The sequence below is a fragment of the Macrotis lagotis genome, chromosome 1 (genome assembly GCF_037893015.1).
Source record: "Macrotis lagotis isolate mMagLag1 chromosome 1, bilby.v1.9.chrom.fasta, whole genome shotgun sequence".
NCBI lineage: Eukaryota > Metazoa > Chordata > Mammalia > Peramelemorphia > Peramelidae > Macrotis > Macrotis lagotis.
In genome coordinates this window covers 930,989,626-931,012,728 of record NC_133658.1, presented here as the reverse complement: position 1 = coordinate 931,012,728, position 23,103 = coordinate 930,989,626, and the positions used below count along the sequence as shown (strand labels likewise).

Here is a 23,103-nt window from a genome sequence, read left to right as displayed (position 1 = left end):
TTAAGACTCTAATTTGACCAAAAACTGGATAGATAGAAAGGAGCAAGAATTCTTCGGGTAGTCTTTAAAAAAAAATTCTATTTTCTTTTGTTTCTTTACTCAAAGGGAACGTCATCTGATAAAGTGCTTTCAAGATTTTGCCCCTAATTTAGTGACTGATGCCAAAATGGTTCCTAGTTGTACAAAAAGACTGATTTTCCTTGTATGGTGTCAAGCACTGTTCCCGAGTCTGTACTTGCTTATTTATCCACAATAAACTAAAGCTTTTTTTTAAAAGTCCATCTACAATGTATACAAAACAATGAATTCTGAAACATCTAACAGAAAACACTCACGTAATACCATTTTTTTTCAATTTTTTTTATCATGCGTGAATTCTGACTATATCTACAGTAGAATTTTAGAGCCTATAAGGAAATAAGAGTAGCTCATTCACCCTTTCACATTACCCAGCATGCTTATGATGAATAATCTCCCCTCCTTCGATTTCAATCTGCTCATAAAGCCATTTTCTGTCCCAGCGACACTCGGCTCCACGCTTGGTAGAGCCACAGTTGGGACAGGCGTCGCAGAGATCATTCCACTGAGTGTCAGGAGGCCCCGGCTGTCATAGACTTTGCTCTTTGGCGGAATCACTTGCCTGTCTGAATGGGTGGCCTTGGTTTGCCGCCTCTTTTCTCTCTTACCAGTTTCTGGAGTAAATTCAGTTTGCTTTCCTGGATTTGCAAACTGCAAGACCGCAGGGCTTTGGCAGTCCTTCCCTTGGCCGGGGCGCGCCCCGGCTCCTGCCGCGCCGCCCCCCGCGCCTCCGCCCCAGGGCGCGAGGATGCCATGGACGCTCCGCAGCGCCGCGCCCGCGCCGCCCGCACCGCCCCCGCGCCGCCCGCTCCGCCCCCGCTCCGCCCACCGCCCCCGCTCCGCCCACCGCCGCCGAGTCCGCGCCCGCTCCGCCCCCGCGCCGCCCCCGCGCCGCGCCCGCTCCGCCCGCCGCCGCCGTGCCGGCTCCGCCCCCGCGCCGCCCGCTCTTCTAAGGCCACGCTGCCGCCGTCACCAGCGAGAGGACGCGGGGCGGGGGCTGTACAACCTTCTCCATCTCTGCCTTCTGCCCCTGGAAGATGGACTTTGGTCTCCTTGCTTTCACTGGGTAGAAGACAGACTTGTTGCTGTGCTGTCGGATGGCTTGGCTTGGATTCAAATGCGTCTTGACTATACAGTGGATAGATCTTGCTGGAGATAAAACTTATGGATCTAAATATCAACGTTAGGCCTCTTGCTCTGCTGTGGATTTCATTCGATTTCCCATTATAAGAGAACTCATTAATCACCCGAAATTTCACACTGAGTAGGAACCCCTAAAAATGTCGGGGTTTCCCCCTTGAAATCCCGATGTTTCTCATTACTCTCCAGTAACAATCCTTTGGATTCACATGCTGTCGTTCCTTCGGCTATTCACCAGTTGATGGGTACTCAACTTTGTTTCTTTGATGGCACAAAAAGCTCTAGTTATAAATATAACTGCTTAGCCTGAAGTGTTAGCTGGATGAAGTATTTTCTGTGTAAGATAATTGGTAGCAAGATTTTGTTTCAAGTATGTTTTGTCAAAAGAATAGGTTTTGTTTTAAATCTGTAATATTCCCTTTATGTTTCAGTTTTTTCTTTGTGTTTTTTTTTAGGTTTTTGCAAGGCAATTGGGGTGAAGTGGCTTGCCCAAGGCCACACGGCTAGGTCATTATGAAGTGTCTGAGACCGGATTGGAACTCAGGTCCTCCTGACTCCAGGGCTGGTGCTCTATCCACTGCACCAACTAGCTGCCCCTTTTCCTTGTCATCTTGGGAGGTATTTATGAGAAATGTTGTAAAAGTTAAAAAATGTTTAGTTAGGGGTGGCAGGGTGGCACAGGAGGACCTAAGTTCCAATCCGGCCTCAGACACTTAACTAGCCGTGTGGCCTTGGGCAAGCCACTTCACCCCATTGCCTTGTACAAAAAGTAAAAAAAAAAACCGATTCGTTAGAATGATGCAAGTGTCTTCTTAGGAAATCAATTCCTCTCTTTTTTTAATTAATTAATTTCTTTTTATTTTTTTCAATTACTTGCAAAGATAATTTTCAATATTCATCCTTTTGCAAGCTTTTGGGTTCCACATTTGTCTACCACCCTCCCGTCCCCGTGGCAGTGAGCAATCTGACACAGGTTGTGTATATATATAGTCATGTTTAAAATATTTCCTTATTGATGATGATCCTTGTCCTTTCTTGAAGAAGACTATGACATTAGGGAGTTGAGGCCATGACAAACACATGAACTGTATTTGAGTGGGGGGCGGGGGGTGGGGCTGTGCTAAGTCACCAACCTCACGGGTGACTGGAGATGTCCTTGGATGCTGGACAATCCGGGTTAAGGGACTTGCCCAAGGTCATGTAGCTTAGTAAGTGTCACATTAGGTCACATTCGAACTCCCATTCTCCTGAGTCAGTGCTCTCACCACTGCCCATATAAATCATATTGTGAAATCTGAACTGGGGGGGTGGGGCATAAAACGAAATAAAAAGAGCAAAAAATGCTTTGCTTTGCATTCATAGTTTTTTCTTTGGATCTGTATGGATGGCATTTTCCATAACAGACTCAGGATTGTCCTTTATCACTGAACTGCTGGGAAAAAATGGGGCCACCAGAGGTCATCATCACCCAGTGTTGCTGTTAACATATACAGTGGTTCTGCTCCCTTCACTCAGCCTCAGTTCATGCAGGTCTTTCCAGGCTTTTCTGAAGTCCGGCCACTCCTGGAAATTTACTCCTCTTTTCAACTGGATGCTGTGATTTGAAGAATGAACTGGTAGAGAATGCGGTTCTAAACTTTAAAAATTGCTGAATAACTGGATATATTTTGCTTTCAAAAGAATACTAATAATAACTTACTGTTTGGAAAAGAAACAAAAATCTCTAAGTTCTAATCTGGGAAGTTCTTTGGAAATGAACCAAATGCTTTGGGAACCGTCTCTTCGGGCAAGGTCATAAAATCTGATCAGAAGTAGCTCAAAAAAAATGTAGCTCAAGATGCTCACGCTTAGAGATTCCACCCCAGGTGTTTGCATGAATTTTTGTGCACAACCTGAGAGTATTCCAAACTTATATTGGTCTAATCAACGCAGACACATTGCTACTTGTCTCATGTCATTTTGGTCCTCCAGAAAGAAGGACAACCAACAATTTTTATAAGGCTCTTTTCCTGTGACATTGTCTCATGGTAACAGCCAAAAGAAAAGCTGGAAATATAGGTTAAATCCATTTCCATTAAGCTTATTGCAAATACTCTTTCTTAAATTATCTAATATCGAATAGGGCAAAGTTTGTCTTAATATCGATGCCATTTCACAGGGAAACAAACCTTTCTTTGGTCTGAATTTTCTCTTTAGACCAAGAAAAATAACTAGGAAAAGGAGTCCAATCCCACAAGCCCGTGGTTAATGGAGACCACCTTCCATCCTAGCGGTGAGGCCCCAAGGTCTCTTGGTGATGCGAGAGGTCTCCATTGTCCTGTACCAGAGACACCTGCTGTTTGGGATCGTTACTCATTGAGCTGCTTGCTTCATCTTTACCTTAATGTGATCATTGCATTTGGATAATACATACTGCAAGTGGTTCTCCAGGTTCTGTAAGATGAAAGGGAGCAAACAAGATAAGAAAATAACAGAAGCAAGTGAATGCAGTGACTCAGAACTGGATAAACTCAAGAAAATAAGCATGCAGGGGAAGAATTTTCCTTTTGAAAAAGACCTGGGGGGGGGGGGGGGACTAGAAAGTGGGTTTGGTAGAAATCAAGTTTAAACTCCCAGCCTCTAACTCATAGCTCAAAATGGGATACTGATAACTGATTATTGTTCACCTGTTTCAATCATATCCAATTCTTCATGTCCCCTTTTGGAGTTTTCTTGGCAATGATTCCAGAATAGTTTGCCATATCCTTCTCTTTCTCATTTTACAGATGAGGAAACTGAGGCAAACAGTGAGTGTCTGAGACTAAGAGTTGAGCTCAGGAAGATGAGCTTTTTAGCTTCAGGCCCTCCATTCTCTTCCCTGCATCACCTAGCTTCAGGAAAGCCACCAAATGGGGTGGCTAGGTGGCACAGTGGATAGAGCACTAGCCCTGGAGTCAAGAGGACCTGAGTTCATATCTGGCCTCAGACACTTTATAATTCCCTAGCTGTGTGACCTTGGGCAATACTCTTAACCGATGCCTTGCAAAAATCCCAAAACAAACAAAAAAAGAATCCTCATGTTTTTATCTTGTTCAAATTTTTTCACTATGAGGAAAATAACTTGATTTTTTTCTCTCCAATGACCACAGGAAATGTTTTAACCCCATAAAATACAGCATTGCTTTAGCTTCTCAGAAACTTTTTTTTGAAAATGTTATTTCTTTAAGTCTATGGGGTTAAGTGACTTGCCCAAGGTCACACAGCTAGTGAATTATTAAGTTTCTGAGGTCACATTTGAAGTCGGGTCCTCCTGAGTCCAGTGCCAGTGCTCTATCCACTGCAACACCTAGCTGCCCCTCATGAGCGCTTCATGGAATTTCCTTAATCTAGCATTTCTGACAGTTCTTAGTTTTCCTGCAGAAATCCTCCTATCTTTCTGAGAGAACACATCACTTTCCTCCTTCTAAAGAGGTTAGCATTCCATGGAAGAATATTTCCCAATTTTATTTCAATTGAAAATTGCTTTTTCCAATGCTCCCTTGGACTTTAGGAGATTGTAGTTCCCTGTGCTGGCTCTGAGTCTTATAAAGCTGTCACCTTTGGGCAATTTCCTCTCTTTGCTTCAGTTTCCTTCTGTGCATTGATGAGTATTGACCTGGATCAATTCTGAAGCCTGTTTCAACTCTTAAGTTCTCTGCATGTGGATGTTTTAGGAGGTGGTGGCATTCAAGTATGTGGCTGTGGACTTCACCCCAAGAGAGTGTGGACAATGCTCAGAAGCAGCTGCACAAGCACATCAGGCTGGAGAATGCTCAGAACTGGCTTTTCCTGGGTAAGGCCCATTCCCCAGGTAACTGGCAATCTTCCATTAAAAGGAGTGTCCTCAACTCTCTCCCTAGACAGAAGTTTGGACCATTGATCACCTCTCAGTCCTGACTACTTCTCATTACTAACGACCTCTCAGCCCTGTCCACCTGTCATCGCTGTCCACCTCTCATCACTGACCACCCCTCAGCACTGACCACCCCTCAGCACTGACCACCTCTCATCACTGACCACCCCTCAGCACTGACCACCCCTCAGCACTGACCACCTCTGGGCACTGTTGGGGGACCAGATGCGTCATTGCTCTCATACTTTTTAGTATGATGATTTCAACCATATTATCAAATACTTTCATTTGGAGGATGAAGGGGCCTCAAGGTCAGTTACCGGTGATGGAAAATTTGTAAAAATGAAAAGGCTATAAGACTGGATCAAGTTGGTGCATGATCTTCTGTTTGCATGTGATTGTGCCTTCAGTGCAGTCTCTCAAGCCTAGATGCAACAAAGTGTGGATCATTTCTCTGCTGCTTCTGCTACTTTTGGTCTATGAACACCAAGAAAACATAGGTGCTCCATCAGCCTGCACAACACCATCCATATGTGTAATCATCCATTACGGCAAATGAAGCTGTGAATACTATGGACAAATTCACTTACCTTGGCAGTGTCCTTTCCAAGTATGTTCACATTGACAATGAGGTTGACATTTGCATTGCCAGAGCTAGCTCATTATATTGGGGAGGCTCTGAAAGAAAGTATGGGAGAGTCTAGGTATTAGACTGACTACCAAACTGAAGGTCTACAAAGCCATTGTGCTGACCTCATTGCTATATGCCTGTGAAACCTATTCAGCCTGCCAACATCATGTCAGCAAGTTAAGTCTCTTCCATTTAAGATGTCTTAGGAAGATTCTGCACCTTGCCTGGCAAGAGAAGATACCAGACACTGGGGTCCTTTCTCAAACTAAACTGCTTTGCATTCCAACACTACTAGAGAGAGTGCAACTGTGATGGACTGGATACAATGTTAGAATGCCAAATGTACACTTGCCAAAGAGACTATTTTTCTATTTTTTCTTTTTTAATAACTTTTTATTTATTTTCATCCATGTGCACATATATATATATATATATTTTCATATATATATTTTAAGTTACAAAATATCTTTCCACTCTCCCTTCCCATGCCCTCCCCTCAGTGGTGAACAGTCACATTAGCATTGTACATATATATTTTGATAAATGTATTTACAATTCAGTAATTTTCAGTATGAGGAATTAGGATTAAGTGAAAAAGATGTATAAGAGATAATTTTCATAAAGTGTTCATCAGATTCAGAAGGGTTGTTTTTGTGTGTGTGTGTGTGTGTGTGTGTGTGTGTGTGTGTGTGTGTGTGTGTGTGTGTGTTTCTTTTTCTTCCTCTAGATGGCTACAATATTGTCCTTAGCCAATCTAATACAGTTCTCCTAATGCTCTGGACTGCTGCTTCCATCAAGGTTGATCATCTCATAATGTTCTTGATGTGTACGCTGTTCTCTTGACTCTATTCCCTTCTCTCAGCATCAGATCCTGTAAGTTGTTCCATGCTTCTCTAGAGTATGACCATTTATGGTTTCTTATAGAACAAAAGTATCCCATAGTATTCATGTACCATAACTTAATTAGCCATTCCCCAATCACTGAGCATCCCCTCAATTTCCAATTCTTTGCCACTACAAAAAGAGCTACTATGCATATTTTGGAACATGTAGGACTTTTCCCTGATTTATGATTTCAAAGAAACTATTTCATAGAGAACTCTCACATGGCAAGCACACATGGGGAGGTCAGAAGAAGGGATACCGAGACACCCTGAATGTCTCCATGAAGAACTTTAAACTTGATTGAACAGCATGGGAAACTGGCACAGGACCTCCCAGCATGGCACAGCGTCATCAGTGAGGGGGCTGCACTCTATGAGGAGGGCAGAACTGAAGCAGCTCAAAGGATATGTGACATCTGTAAGTTTAGATTACCCACCCCAGGTGTTCACATGAACTATTTGTGTCCAACCTGTGGTAGAGAATTCAGAGTTTGTATTGAACTTATAAGTCACTGTAGGTCACACTGTAATTTGTCTCAAGCATAGTGATGTCATTGTGGTCTTCTAAAATAGAGAACGACAAGTGGGGCGGGTAGGTGTTGTAGTGGATAGAGCACTGGCCCTGGAGTCAGCAGTACCTGAGTTCAAATCTGGTCTCAGACACTTAATAATTACCTAGCTGTGTGGCCTTGGGCAAACCACTTAACCCCATTGCTGCATTGCTGTGCCAAAAGCCAAAAAAAAAAAAAATAGAGAACAACAAAAACCAACCAACTTGCATATTTTCTTAAACCTTCCCCCTGCCCCCCCCCCAAGCAAAGGACAATCTAATGAATATTGTACATATACATTTGTGTCAAATGTGCTCTCATTTCTTTTCTTTGGTTTTTAAAATCCTTTCTGAGCTCTTTCAAAAGGTTTTGGATTTGAGTATATTCCACAAACTCCTTTGAGGCTTCACAAGAACTCAATTTGTCGTTGCTTTTCTCTTCTGAGATAGCATTTTATGGACTCTATCTGAATGTACCTTTCTTTCACTGGCATTCTTCTTGTTTATTTTTTGTTCATTTAGATAAGTAAACTTGACTCCCCTATACCAAAGGAGAGTCCACACTTTATGTGCTGGGGTCAGGATCGAGTCCTTGGCTGATTGCGTGCCCAAGTGTTGCCTATGACTCCCAGGCATTGCTAATGCAGAGTTTTGTTTCCTCCTTTATGCCAAGGCTTTGCCTCTGCAGATCTTCATTCCCAATCCAGTCCCATCTGCACAGCATCCTCAGGGCCTAGACTTCATCTTCTCATCTAGTATAGGAACCTCAGTGCTGCCTTGCTGCACCACTACCTTTCTGAGCAGGGACCTGAACTGTGCTGCGACTAAGAGCCTCCCATTGCCTTTCCAGCAGACCTGCCTTCCCTAGGTCACATTTTCCCTTTTCTCAGAAGAGACAGACATTTATGGAAGAGTCTCCATTATCTCTTGACTTAAAGAAATTTTCAGGTGAAATCTGAATCTAAATATATCTTTTAAAAAGAGTTTTGTAAGATAGCACCAAACAACCTCTTTTATATTAGTGTCATTGATGCTAAGTGTTAGTGATATCATTGTAGATTATAGAATATGTGAATATGGCTGTTAAATAGAATTATATTGCATTCAATTTGGAGCTTTTTATGGCAGTACAAACACCCCTCACTCCTGTGAATCATCATCATTGCTACCTTTTGACATTTCTTTTTGATCACCATTTATTTAACTCCTAGGATATTGCTGACCAAATCAACAGAAAGTTGACATCCCAGGAAAACCTCTATTAAGGTGACAAGTAGAATCCTTTTTTTGCCTGCTGAAAACCTGATATCAAATTAATGACTCAAAAGAATATGGAAATTGATGACTGATGAACCTCTGCTCAGCCAAAGAGTTTTCCCTATTTCTCGTCTCTATCAATCATGGACATGTACTGCCTCACTCTATTTTTAGTGTTCTCTCAAAGTCATAAAAGTTGCTTTCATCCAAGGAGAAGAATCACTGATTCTGAGAAAGATCTTGGACCCAATCAATGAGAGACCCCAAAATCCTTAATAAATAACAAAGTCTTGGAGAGCCCTAGTGTCTTTTTTGTTGCTTACTGGATTGGAATTTTGGGAAACAATCACCTCTGTTTTATTCATCTGCACTATTTTGTTTTCACAAGTACTATTTTCAAGTATTAATTGAAATATGGAGGAGCTAGGCTCTCTCTTTACCACATTTTTTCAAAAAGAAAAACATCTTATTCTTGTTCTAATAAAAACAAAATAAAATAATAAAAGAAATCTGAAGTAACCAGCACAAAATTTTCATTAATAAAGGATTAATAAAATGGGTCATTCTAAAAGGATGAGCAAAGGTGGGAACATCAATGTTATGATGTTGGTGTGTTGGCCTTCAATTATTTATCCTCAAGTAATTATGTCATGGAGGGTGCTTTAAAGTTTCCTCTTACAAAAACAATTGCTATCATAACTTTATGGAATCAGATGTTTTTAGTGGTTATTTCTAGTGTATCAGGGAATAACTATTGCAATGGTCTATTACTCTAACATCTTCCAAGAATAATGCTTTCTCTTTCTAAATTAAAATAAATAATTCAAAAATAAAAATTTTAGTCCCAGCAATCTGGAAACTCTGAAGAATATCATTTACATATACTATTGGCCTGAGTAGAACAGCACATGAGAAAATGTAATCCATTCTGACATCTCCTTGCAAATATTTTTCATCCTTATATCTCCCAGTAATGATTCTCTGGCTACTGCAGAGCAGCGATAGATTGAGCGATCCTCCCCTGGCATGGAACTAGATTCCAGAGCCAGTTCTGAAAAGATATAGTCCTGAGCTGTGGTGTAAGCAAGCAGATGTGAACACATGCCCAGTAAGTATTGTAGCAGCAGGGAACAAAACCCTTGGCCCTAGACCCTTGCAGGAGAGTAGACTCCCTGATTTTGTTTCTAGAGAAGACTGAACTGAAGCTTGCAGCCAGAGCGTTTGCAGTGATAACATGATTGGAGGCCCTAGTCATGGCTCAGAGGTAGAGAAGAAGGTATGAGATTCATACCACAGAGAGAGCTCAGAAAGCAGCAATGAGAACAATTTAGAGCCTGAGAAGTAATTTCCCACACCTTGGGACAGAACCCAACTTTAATAACAACGTAAAATTGATCATAATAAGTAAACAAAAGAGAAGCAATCTGACCAAAGGTAGACCAGTTGGGAGAGATCTGGGTTCATATTCTGAAGAAGATTGTAAAGTTTTAAAAAGTCACTTTCAGCTTCAATATGTCAAATGCTCTCAATTTCCAAAAGAAATTTAGAAGAGCATAAAAGGGACCTTAAAAATGATATGAGAGATTGAGAAAAATAGTGAAAAATAAACTTATGATCAAGTCAAAAAATGAAAGAAGCGATTCCAAAAGCTAAGAAAATTCTTGCTTTTAAACTAAAATCGGAAAGGGTGAAGTTAATGATGTTAAGACACAAGTAATAATAAAACAAAGTCAATAGATAGACTGCTTCTGCTCATCCAAGTATTATGAGAAAGGCCCATTCATGCCGTCTGTCAATTTGAATTCTTTCTCAGAAAGGCATCACTTGGAACAGTCTATGTGGGCTGGTGGACAAACTGAAAATGTCCCTGTATTAGATCTAGATTGAAGAAAGGATTTGGCAGATAAATACCCTGAAGCTTGAAGATTTCCATGCTTCCTGGTGCCACAATGTGTGAAGCATGGGCTGAGCAAATCCTCCCCTTTGTCATTGTCATTGATATTCTGACTTTGTCATCTCACACTGACTTCTATCAATTCCACAGTCATTGCAGGGACCCAGATTGTTGACACAGGGTCACACAGTCCTGAACACAAGCACAACTCAAGAAAAATCCCTTGGCATCCTTCCCTTCCTTTCTAGTCCACTGTGCTGAGAATACCTGAACAGGGAAAGAGAAAATAGCAAAAAAATCTTTATCACTGAGACAAGGGAACTCAGGTGTGGTTGCCAAGCCCCAAAGAGAGATGGCCTCAGAGCACCCATTTACTTGGCTCATTCTGATTCCATTTGGGGTGGGAGGGGAAGGTGGTAAGGATCCTTAAAATAAAGATGCCTATAGCAATAATTAAGCACTAGCAAATCCTTATGAATGTCCCCTGATTCTTTCTCATTGCCCTTGTGTTGAGCAAGGGTTTGAATCATTTTCCATTTGTCTTCACAGGTGAAGGAAGAAAAGAGGAATTCAGATTTTGCAGAGGAAATCCACATTTGCCTGCAGAACAGTTTCACCTTAGAAGTTTTTCACAATCCTAGTATGAATGTGACCAGGTCTGGTTTGCAGTGAACCCCTACTTTTCTCTTGCTGTTATTTGTCTATTTGTTAAGCATTTCAGAGAGATGTCTCTTGTGTTCTTGCATTTTTTCCTCTTTCTGATGCTGGACCTTCTTCAGTCTGTGGAGCATAAAGAAACTCCCCTCTGCTTCCTCAAGAGAAATTTGGGTCCCACCCATTATAGAGATGGGGACCTTATTGTGGGAGGATTTTTCCTTTTAATTATATATGAAGTGACCATGTACATCTTGGGATACATTTCCACACTCCTGAGTATTTTCTGAATGAGTTTCAGTAAGTTTTTTTTTTAATTTTCTTTTTCAGAAGTAATTTTTGGGGAGGGGAGGGAGAAGAGGCTGATTAAAAAGTCACTTTTAACACATTTGTGTGAACAACATAGAAATTAACTGTTTTTGCCTTTCCTTTAATGTCTCAAGATTTCTCTTTAAAATCTTATATAAGAAGCAACTTTTCTCCAATAAGCCACACATAGAAACACTCTCTGAACTATAGAGTAATCAAACAGGTTTCTTTCCTATGTTTTTTTTTTGTTTTTTTGTTTTTAGGTTTTTGCAAGGCAATGGGGTTAAGTGGCTTGCCCAAGGCCACACAGCTAAGTAATTCTTAAGTGCCTAAGACCGGATTCAAACCCAGACACTCCTGACTCCAAGGCTGGTGCTTTATCCACTACGCCACCTAGCCGCCCCATTTTTTTAAATTTATTTTTTATTCTCATTTTGTACAAATTTTTTTTTACATTAATAAAATATTCTTGTTTACAAGTAAACAAAATACCCCTCCTCCCCCATGAATATAGATAGACTTGCTTGGGTGAAAAAAGTAAAGGGGAGAGAAAAAATTAAAATAAAAAAAATAATAGTGATAATTGTAGGTATGGCTAGGTGGCGCAATGGACAAAGCACCAGCCCTGGAGCCACGAGCACCATATCCAGCCTCGTAAACCCAACAATCACCCAGCCGTGTGACATGCAAGCCACCTGATCCCCACTGCCCTGCAAAAACCAAAAAAAAGAAAGAAAAAAGACCCAAAATAAAATAAAATAGTAATAATAGTAGGGGTGGCTGGGTTGCAGACAGAGCATTGGCCCTTGAGCCAGGAGCACCTGGGTCCAAATCTGGCCCCAGATACCCAAAGATCACCCCGTTATGTGGCCACAGGAAGGCCACCCAGTCCCACTTGCCCTGCACCCTCCCCCAAATAATAATAACAAAAAATGTGCTTGAGTCTTTGTTCCAACACCAACAACTCTGTCGTGGGTGGATCACATTCTTTATGGTAAGTCCATCACAAAAGTTACTTCCATATTTTTCCACCGTTGCCATTGCGAATCACAACTCCCTCCTTTCTTATTTCTCCACTACCATGTACTCTATTTTCTCTCTCCTTTCACTCTGACTCTGCTGTAGGGTCACTGAGTGGCACAGCAGACAGATCCCTGGTCCTGGGGCCAAGAAGCCCTGAGCCCCCATACCACCCCTTAGGCCCAGAATCCACCTGGCTCTATGGTCCTGGGCAGGTCTTCCAATCCCAGCCCTTTGCAAGAAGCAAGAAAGAAAATGTGTTATATTTGACCACTCTCCCTCCATGGTGCATCCTCTCCTTCTTTATTCACATCCCCACCCCTTCCCCCTGCTCCCCCCCCTTCTTACTCCAGATGTCTATACCCCATTGAGTATATATGCTGTTTCCTCTCCTAGCCATCTCTGATGAGAGCAAAGGTTCCCTCATTCCCCCTTGCCTCCCCACTTCCATATCATTGCAAAAGCTCATTGTAATAAAAAAAAATCTTATGTGAAATATCTTGGACTATTCCCCCTCTCCTTTTTCTTTCTCCCTTTCCATTTCCCTTTTTTCCTATTGACTCCATTTTTACACCATATTTTATCTTCAAATTCAGCTTTCTCCTGTGCTTCAACTATAAAAGCTCTCTCTACCTGCTCTGTTAACTGAGAAGGTTCATATGAGTATTATCAGTGTCATTTTTCTATGCAGTTCATCCTCATTAAGTCCCTCATATTTCCCCCCTCTCCTCCAATCTCCATGATTCACCTGAGTCCTGTATCTGAAGATCAAACCTGTTCAGCTCTGGCCATTCCAAAAGGAACATTTGAAATTCCCCTGGTTCATTGAAAGTCCATCTTTTTCCCTGGAAGAGGACATTCAGCCTTGCTGGGTAGTTCATTCTTGGCTGCATTCTAAGCTCTTTTGCCTTCCAGTATATTGTATTCCAAGCCCTACGAGCTTTCATTGTAGCTGCTGCTAAGTCCTGTGTGATCCTGACTGCAGCTCCACGATATTTGAACTGTGTCCTTCTGGCTGCTTGTAATATTTTCTCTTTGACTTTGGGAGTTCTGGAACTTGGCTATAATATTCCCAGGGGTTGGTTTTTTGGGATCTCTTTCTCTGGGGGATCGGTGGATTCTCTCCATTTCTATTTTGCCCCCTGCTTCTAGAATATCAGGGCAATTTTCCTGTAGTAATTCTTTGAAAATGATGTCAAGGCTCTTTTCCTGATCATGACTATCAGGTAGTCCAATAATTTTTAAATTATCTTTCCTAAGTCTGTTTTCCATATCAGTTGTTTTTTCAATGAGATATTTCACATTTTCTTCTAATTTTTCAATTTTTGGTTTTGAAGTATTGATTCCTGATTTCTGGTAAATTCATCAATCTCCCTGAATTCTATTCTTTGTCTGAAGGATTTGTTCTCCTCAGAGAATTTTCTTATCTCTTTTTCCATCTGGCCAATTTTGCTTTTTAAAGCATTCTTCTCCTCAATAACTTTTTGAACTGTTTTATCCATTTGACCTAATCTGGTTTTTAGCATGCTATTTTCTTCAGCATTTTTTTGGATTTCCTTGACTAAGCTGCTGACTTCATTTTCATGTTTTTCCTGCATCTCTCTCATTTCTGTTCCCAGTTTTTCTTCTGTCTCCCTCACTTGATTTTCAAAGTCTTTTTTGAGCTCTGTCATAGCCTGAGCCCAATTTCTGTTTTTCTTGGAGTCTTTAGATGCAGGAGCTTGTGTTTCTTCATCTTCAGACTGAGTATTTTGATCCTTCTTGGGCTCATTTGCAAAATATTTCTCAATAGTCTTCCTTTTGCTCTTTGCTTGCTCATTTTCCCAGCCTGGGCCTGGTTTTGGGGTGCTTCCTGAGCTTTTGGGACACTCCCACAAGGGTCTCAGTGTGTGAGGCTCTGTCCTCCCTCCTGGTCTGTGAATGACCATAAGCGCCCCCCTCTGCCATGGGGCTGAGGTGGGGGGACCTGCTGTTCTATGGGGGGGCCTAGACTGCGATCAGGATCTGAATGTGGTCAGAGCCCCAGAGTCCTTTTCCAGGGGCAGAGGACCAAGCTCACAGTCTCTCTTCACTCCCCTCCCTCAGCTCAATGGGCTCATGCCCTAGGGGCTCCTGCTTACTGGCTCCGCCTGCTTCTGTTTTGGGTTCAGGGCTGCTGAAAAACCAAGCTGCTCACTGTGTGCCCTGAGGGCTGGGCTCCACATGCTCGCTCTGGCAGAGGTCCCCCCGCTGTTCCCCCACTTTGTGCTTGGTGCTCCTCAGGGTGCAGCTCAGCAGACTCTCCCGCTGCTGTGAGCTGTGACTCCCAGCACCCTGGGGCTGCCCCCAGGAGGCTGAAGTTCTTTGGCTGTGGCGGGCCACCCCTCTGGCAGGCCGCCTCTCTGATCTGGAGGAGCAGAGACTTTCTGCTCTTTTCCAGGTTACCTTGAGTAGGAGAACTGCCTCACTGGGTCCCTTTGTGGGTTCTGTCTCTCGAAAGTTTAGTTAGAGTCCTTAGCTGATGAATTTTATCAGAGAGCTCCTAAGAAGTCATCCCTTCTTGTTGCCATCTTGGCTCCGCCCCCCTATGTTTTTATTTATAAAAGGTTTTGAGAGAAGATCTGGCAACTCCCTCTGAATATATCATTTAACTCTATTTCAGCCCCATATGAATTGTTTTTAAGGAAGGCATAATATATGACTTTCATTATGGCTGCATCATTACGTCTGATCTCTATAATACATGGAGAGAGAGAGAGTCACTTATGATTTATATGTATGTGCAGATGATCTTATGGCTATATGCAGAAAGCTATAATTGTTACCGATTACATATCTCCCAATTACACTATATGATAGTTGTGATCCATATTTTATATATCATTATTGTGAACATATAGCATTAATGTATATCTCTAGATGACATGTAAATTCTGGTCTCAGAGGAAAAATAGACATGTCTTTCTGAGCATAACAATAACTTAATCTCTTAGTGTTGTCTGGTGAACTAAGAGGAAAAATGACTTGCTGATAGTTGGACACCTGGGAGTTTTCAGTCAAGACTTTTAGCTCAGATTATCCTGATTCTCTGTTCAGGCTGCTATCTATGTCTCTCTGTGTCTCTGTCTCTGTCTTTGTCTCTGTCTCTCTCTCTCTCTCTTTCTCTCACTGTGTATATATATATATATATATATATATATATATATATATATATTCATTATTCATATATATTCATATATATCCATATATATAAATATCCTTGTTTCTCACTCATGCTTCCATTATCAGGGCTAAGGCCAATAATTTTTTGATATAATTAGTCTGGTAGATTGAATTCATTCTCAACATTTTATGTTTTTAAAATTATTGTTTTTCACATTAAATTTAAGACAGAATTTTCTCCTAATCGACCTGCATCAGGTTAGTGAATTACTTTATATATTTTATTGTAGCTGATCTTCATAACTTTTCTTGGCAGAAATGTTTTTATACCCCATCTTACATAGATGAGGAAACTGAGGCAGAAAGCTTTTGGAAAATATCCTTTATTTCATAAAAATAATGTCTGAGATGATATGTTAATTCCAGCTTTGTGTTTAAGTTCAAAAATGAATCTTCTGTGCCACTTGGCTTCCCCAGTCTCTGCTCATCATTCACTTTTCAAATTTGTTCCCATCTGGTTGTAAATTTACAAGTCATTTTTATGTTTGATTTGTCCACCTTCTTTATAATTAGATTTAATGAAAGTTTCTAAAGGTGGTCTGCTTTCCTATTCTGGCAAATCCTCCTCTCAGTTCTTATAATGATCTTCCTAAGTCATATTTATGTCACCCACTCATCCTATGAATTCCTATACCTCCTCCTTAGGTCCAAGATCAAAAATAAAATGCTTCATCTGCATTGAAAGCCCATCACTACTCATCACGTTACTGTCTTTATAGTCTTCTTATACCTTGTTCACTTTCATAGATGCTAGGACCCCAGCTCCCCCAGTCCACGTGACATTCCTCATATAAGACTTTCCATTTCACTAGTCCTCTCTTTTCACTGATTGCTTCTCATTCTCAGAAAGCTCTCCCTTCTCCTTCTAATGTTTTGAATTCACTGAATTTCTTCCTGCCCCACCTAAAATCTAACCTTCAGCAAGAAATTCTTTGTTAGTCAGCTTAATGTTAGTGGTATTTTTAAGGAACTGTTTTTATAATAATATTGCACATATTTTTGTTCTTTTTATTTTTTCTTATTATATTTCCCATTATGTTGTGAGCAACTGGGATTCAGAACCTTACTGTTTTGATCTTTATTTTGTTTTATAACTCTTGTGTTTACCCCAATCCTTAGCCCATAGGAAATCCTTAAAAGCTTTTTCTTTAAATGTCTGGCTCTTAGTCTCTTTCAGAATATTTATATTTTTATAGACTTTTAAGTTCTTTTTATTGTAGTCCAACTTCTACGTTTTTTCTATTACTCGAAAGAGTGATTCATTCTTTTGTGCTCTCTGTTTTTCAAAATTCTCCAGCTATCACCTTGCTAAGTCAAACCATTTTGCAGATTACACTCTCACTTTATGTTAAATCAGTACATTGGTGTAGATGAACTCTTAGGTCCATATGAGCTGTAACTCCTCCGTTCTCTATTAGAATTTCTGAAATATATATTATTTCCTTAATTTTATTTAGAAAAGCAGTAGCTTCTTATTTTCATTATATTGGTTACCTGTATAGAGATCTATTGATTTTCATTCACTCTGTATCAGTAGTGAGGCAATTAGGTGGTAAAGCAGATAGGTTGCAGTCTACAGTCAGGATGGTTCATCTTCCTTAGTTCAATTCTCATCCCAGACAATTACTGGATATGTGAGCTTGGGCAACACACTTAACCCACTTAGCTTCAGGTCCTCAACTATAAAATGATCTGGAGAAAGAAATGGCAAACCTTGTCAGTGTCTCTGTCAAGAAAAGACCATCTGGGTTCAAAAGAATCAGACACAACAGAAATGAGTGAACAATAACAGAATTATGTATATAGAGAGAGACAGTGAGAAGCAGAGATAAAAGGATGAAAGGGAAACACTTAGAAGAGTCATAAAGAGAAAAGGAAGGGGCAAGAGAGAAAGAGAGCAAGAGAGGGAAAGAAGAGAGAGGGAAAGGGAGAAGTTATGACTTAGTATTAATTCTACCACCAATAGCTACTACCTTACTTTATAGTCATGGGCAAATCACTTAATTTGTTAGTGTCTTGGAAACTGTGGATCTATAAGGTGTTGACCGAAAATGATTTAAGAAATGTATAAAATAAGTGAGAGTTACCAGGCCGAAAGAAATCAGTGAACTGAAAAATACACATTAATGTAACTGTCTGGTGAGTTTTAGAGATTACATGATAATGAAATAAATCAAACTCATTCGATATTTTTCTGTTTCCCCCATTATGGCTTCCTATACCACACCAAATTTATTCTGTATTATTAGGAATAAGGCCATTTTGTGGGATTTAAATTTGCTATATCTTTTCATTGTATGTTAAGAATTGATTGAATAATGACTACTTAGGTTTATTAATTTTTCTCATAAATCACAATAATAGTTTTAATGCTATTTTTTCCAAAGTTTGAAGCTTTAAATTTTTTCTCCCTCTCTCTTCCCTCCCCCTCTCCCTCACTGAAAGTAATAGGTTACATATGTGACCCTGTTAAATATCTATATGAATCATGCTGTGAAAGAGACTCCAATTGAAATGGAAAAAAAACATGAGAGAGAAAAAAACATAATAATTAAGACAACTTTTAAAAATTGAAGATGGTAAGCTGTCATCTGCATTTGAACTGCACAGGTCCTCCTCTGGATATGGATGATATTTTCCATCATAAATCTTTAAGAAATTGTTGTCAGTTATGCATGGTTGAAGTGAACAAGTCCATCAGAGGTGATCATTACCCCAAATTGCTGTCAGTGTGTAATAAGTTTTTAAGCTTCTTCTCTCTTCACTTAGCATTAGTTGCTTCAAGGCTTTCCAGGCTTTTATGAAGTCCCATTCATCATGACTTCTTATACAACAATAGAATTCCACCACATTCATATACTGCATTTTGTTCGCTTATTTCCCAACTGATGCACGTCCCTTCAAATCCCAGTTCTTTACCACTATCGGAAGAGTTACTATAAATATTGTTGTACATATGGGATTTGCAAACTCTTTATTGTTATCTTTTTGGGATTCAGATTTAGAAGTGTTTTTTCTGTATCAAAAGTTTTAGTTCCCTGTGGGCATAATTCCAAATTGCTTTCCAGAAAGGTTGGATCAGTTCACAAAACCACCAACCATCCGTTAGTGTCCTCGTTTTCCCACATTCCCTCCAATATTGACCATTTTCCTTTTTAGTCATGTTGATCAATCTCATAAAAGTGAGGTGGTACCTCAGAGCTTGTTTAATCATTAATAATTTAGAGCATTTTTTCATAGTCCTCTTGATAGGTTTAATTTCATCATCTGAGAATTGCCTGTCCATCTCTTTGGATCATTTATCAGTTGGGGACTGATTTCTTTTAAATTGGATTCAGGTTTCTCTACTTTAGAAATGTGTCCTTTGTCAGAAACACTACTTAGAAAACTTGTTTCCCAACATAATGTCATCCTTTTAATCTTGGCTGTACTGGGTTTTTGGTCCAAAACCTTTTGAATTTAATGTAACAAAATTAACCATTATGAATTTTATAATATTCTCTACATTTTTTTGTTCAGAAAACCTTCTTCTTTTCATAAATCTGACAGGGAAACTATTCCATGTTTTCCTAATTGGCTTATGATATCACTGTTTACGTCTCGATCTTGAACCCATTTCAGCCATATCTCTGTAGGTGAGATATTCATCTGTGTCTAGTTTCTGTCCTCCTAACTTTCACTTTTCCACCAGTTTCTTTCAAAGAATGAGTTTTTATTCCATGAGTTTGAATCTTTGGGTTTATAAAAGAGCAGATCACTATAGCCAGTAACTGTTTATTTGCTCCAAATCAATTCCATTGATCCACCGAAGAGTTTTGATGACTGATGCTTTATAATATAATTTCAGATCTCATTTGGATACACCACCTTCTTTTGCATTTTTCCTTAATTCCCCTGAGATTCTTGACATTTAATTCCTCCCATCAGTTTAGTTACTTTTTTTCTACCATGATAAAGGAATTTTTTGATAGTTTGATTGGCATAGCACCCAAGGACAATGAACTATATGCTCTAAAATTAAAATCGCTATTTGAAATTGTCTTTGAGAACCAACTATCTTCTTTGTGGATAAGGTTTCACAAGAAACACTACAATCAAGTCCTGGCTTTGGTGTTTACTGTAGAGGAAATCAACAGGGACCCCAATCTGTTACCGAATAATACTCTAGTTTTCCACATCTATAACTCCTCTCCCAATGATGCCAACACCTTGGAGAGCTTCTTAAGGTGGCTGTCAGGACACGAAGTGGCTATTCCAAATTACCACTGTGTTCAGAAGAAGGGTAATTCCCTGGCGGTCACTGGAGTAGCCTCTTCTGATTTGTCCATCCAAATGGCTTCCCTCCTTGGACTCTACAAGTTTCCACAGGTAAGAATCATGATAAAACAGTCTGCATTGTTAGGAAAACATTGATGTCTGGAAGGAAAAAACCCCAAGGATTTTAAGCTGGATATGTGACATGGTAAACATTGGGAAATCCTATCTTCTGGAAATATTCTTCAGCTGATGTTTAGGGCCAGAAATATACAAAGATAAGTTTTTGATATGAGTTATCATCATTGCTATTCTATTAGAATTTACCCCTCGCAGAATGCAGATGTTTATCTACTCTCTCTCTCTCTCTCTCTCTATCTATCTATCTATCTATCTATCTATCTATCTATATATGTGTGTGTGTGTGTGTGTATCATGTTCTTTTTCATATATTTTACACATATACAAAAATCTATATGGAAAACCTGATGGCACAATCTATAAATACTTGGATTAAGAAACATGAATAATCATATTCATGAGATCAAATTTGGCTTCAGACCCTTATTAGTTTTATGACCTTATAAAAGTCACATGTCCCTAGGTTCTCATCAGTAAAATAGACTGGAGAAAGAAATGACAAATCATTCAGTATCTTTGACAAGAAAAACCCAGATGGAATCGTGATGAAAGGGACTTGACTGAAAAATAATAATATAAATTTATGCACTATTGTAATCATTACAACTTACTATAGCATTACTGCAATATTTTGTGGGTGCATTTTTCAGATGAATTTGAATGTGTATTTATGTATTAATGTGTATGTAGAAATGTATTTCAACCAAAATTAATGAGCACTTATCGAATTCTTAAATATGAAATGATTATTACACAATTGAACAGAGCAATGGAATTGGCAAACTATGTCACAGAGAAAAAATTAAAAGAAATCACCAAAATTATCATAAAATCTCATTTAAACAAAGGAAGCTGTGAGATACCAAGAAAAAGTTATCTCACAAAAGTGTGTAGATCAAAAAAAGAAAGAAATTAAGGAGGTTTCATTGAGGAAAATTTTTTGGAGGATGTGAAACCTAGTCACAGATACCAGAAATTTCCTTAGAGATGAGATGAGATCTTAAAAATGAAAAGGGATACAGTAGGAAGGAGAAAAGCAAATTGTGAGATTGCAGCTTGGTCTATGCAAACATATGACAAAAATGATGGCATCTTAGGATAATAGGTAGCTTCATGGTCTGTTATTATATGGTTTTCTCTGATCCATACTTCAGTTTCAACAGAGAAAATTTTTCTTTCCTGTTCAGATAACGTATGGCCCATTTGATCCCATCCTGACTGACAAGGTTCATTTTTCAAGTGTTTATCAACTGGTACCTAAGGATTCCTTCCTTGCCCTGGGAATGGTCCAGTTAATGGTGCATTTCAACTGGCCATGGGTGGGACTGGTTATCACAGCTAATACGGGGGGGGGGGGGGATTATTCCTCTTGGATATAAGAGAAGAAATGACCAGGAAGGATGTCTGTATATCATAGAGAGGATTCCTCCCAGTGAGAAATACACTATTAATTCCCATAGTGAAATCATGCCAAAAATCGCTGGATTGTCTGCCAATGTCATCATTATTTATGGAGATGCCAGTTCACTAAGGACATTGCAGTATGCACAAAGTCCTTACTTGATCTTGAGCATGGTGTGGATTACCACTTCCCACTGGGATGTCACCATCAGACCCCATGACATGGACGTTAGTAGTTTCAATGCAGCTCTGATATTTTCTGGTCAGAGAAAAGACATTCCAAGTTTCAAAACTTCCTTAAGGATAGTTAAACCTGCTAAATATCCAGAAGATATTTTCCTTAATAGATTTTGGAACTCAGCATTTCAATGTCCATTTGACTCTTCAAAATGGAAACAAGAAATTTGTTCACACAATGCTTCATTAGAGATGCTCCCTTTGCGGTATTTTGACATGTCTATGTCAAGTCAGAATTACCATATCTACAATGCAGCATATGCCGCGGCCTGGGCTCTTCATCAACTACTCCCAACTAGCACAGAAATGGAATACCTGAGAGATGAAGGCAGTCCAGTGTATCCCTGGAAGGTAAGTTTCCCTTGAGAGAACTAGAGAGTTTCTGTGGAGTGAAAGGTTAGGAAATAGTTATATGTACAAAGCAAGAAATGACTGATCCACTCAACTAAATGACTTCTCAACTAGAATCCCTTAGGAACCAGGTGTGTATTTTTCTTCTATAGTTATGCTGGTCAGAGCTGTTGTAGAGGGCACTCTCAGTCATGACCAAATCAACAGGAAGTGATGGGAAATTGAACTCTAGTTTATATAGCTTCACTGTTAATTCCTACATTGATCCAGAGAGATGATATAATGAGTATTGAAAAGGGATCCCTAAGGCCTGTGCAGACTCAGTCTCTATTGCTATATTCACATTTGATAGTTTTCAAATAGAAAGGACTCAGGACCTGGATAGTTCCCATTCATAATATGTACCACAGCTACCTAAGATGGATACCAAAGGTTTCACCAGGCATCCAAAGTAATCTTTGCCATGACTGCATCTATGACATAAGAATTTCCTGGCAGGAATATATTTAGGGCACTAAGGTGATGGGACTGAGGATAAATAAAACTTGTGAGAAGACCTAGGTCATGCAGGGATAGCACTGAAAGGCTTCAGGTCAAAATCTGTCCCTCAACTTAGAAGGCTAAGAAGGGTACATAGCGTTCCGTTTTCATACTCATAAAGATGACTATAAATAAGATGTATGTCTGTCCAGAAGATAATTAAAGGAGATTACAAAAAGTGTTGAATTCATTATTTATTAGACTCCAGTGAATGTACTGGGTATTTTTAGCATGAAAGGAATTTAAAAAGTAAGTAGGAGAAGATAGCTGTGTAGAAGTTTTATTGGTTTCTTTAAAATTAAGATGTTTCATTTATTTGTTTTTCCAAGTAGATTCAGCAGTCGTGTTTACCAATCATTTTTTGCTGGGTTTTGAGTTTTACATTTTCTCTCCCTCCCTCCTTTCTCCCCCATCTCCTCATAGAAATCAAACTTTTTCATTGCCTTCCACCATAAATGTGAGGATAAATAGGGGAAAAAATCTCAGTAAATTCATTTGGAGAGCATTGAAGTGATATTTAGCATTCTGAAATTCCCGAAGGGATGATAAATAATTGGAGTTTATTAGGCTATTGCTCTGTCTGTCTGTCTGTCTTTGTTTATCCCTTCCCCTAAGCAAAAAACAATATCTACAAAAAGAAGGCTCCTTTTTAGGACCTAAAATGATCAGGAGATTCCAGTGCATCTGGTT

The 23,103-nt window shown here is 39.6% G+C and overlaps 1 protein-coding gene and 1 long non-coding RNA gene across 2 annotated transcripts; one reads left to right on the top strand and one right to left on the bottom strand.

The window, feature by feature from the left end:
- Window positions 1-3,228: 3,228 nt before the first annotated feature.
- Window positions 3,229-17,178, bottom strand: LOC141512500 (uncharacterized). The gene is made up of 3 exons (XR_012475520.1): window positions 16,984-17,178; window positions 5,680-5,767; window positions 3,229-3,651 (listed from the first exon to the last, which is right to left on the bottom strand). It is a non-coding gene; the product is annotated as an uncharacterized LOC141512500 (long non-coding RNA).
- Window positions 17,179-19,437: 2,259 nt separating this feature from the next.
- Window positions 19,438-21,942, top strand: LOC141510425 (vomeronasal type-2 receptor 26-like). The gene is given in 4 exon segments (XM_074220258.1): window positions 19,438-19,857; window positions 21,072-21,233; window positions 21,236-21,296; window positions 21,299-21,942. Coding segments are annotated over 4 exon segments (1,233 nt in total). The 3' UTR covers window positions 21,889-21,942.
- Window positions 21,943-23,103: the final 1,161 nt, after the last annotated feature.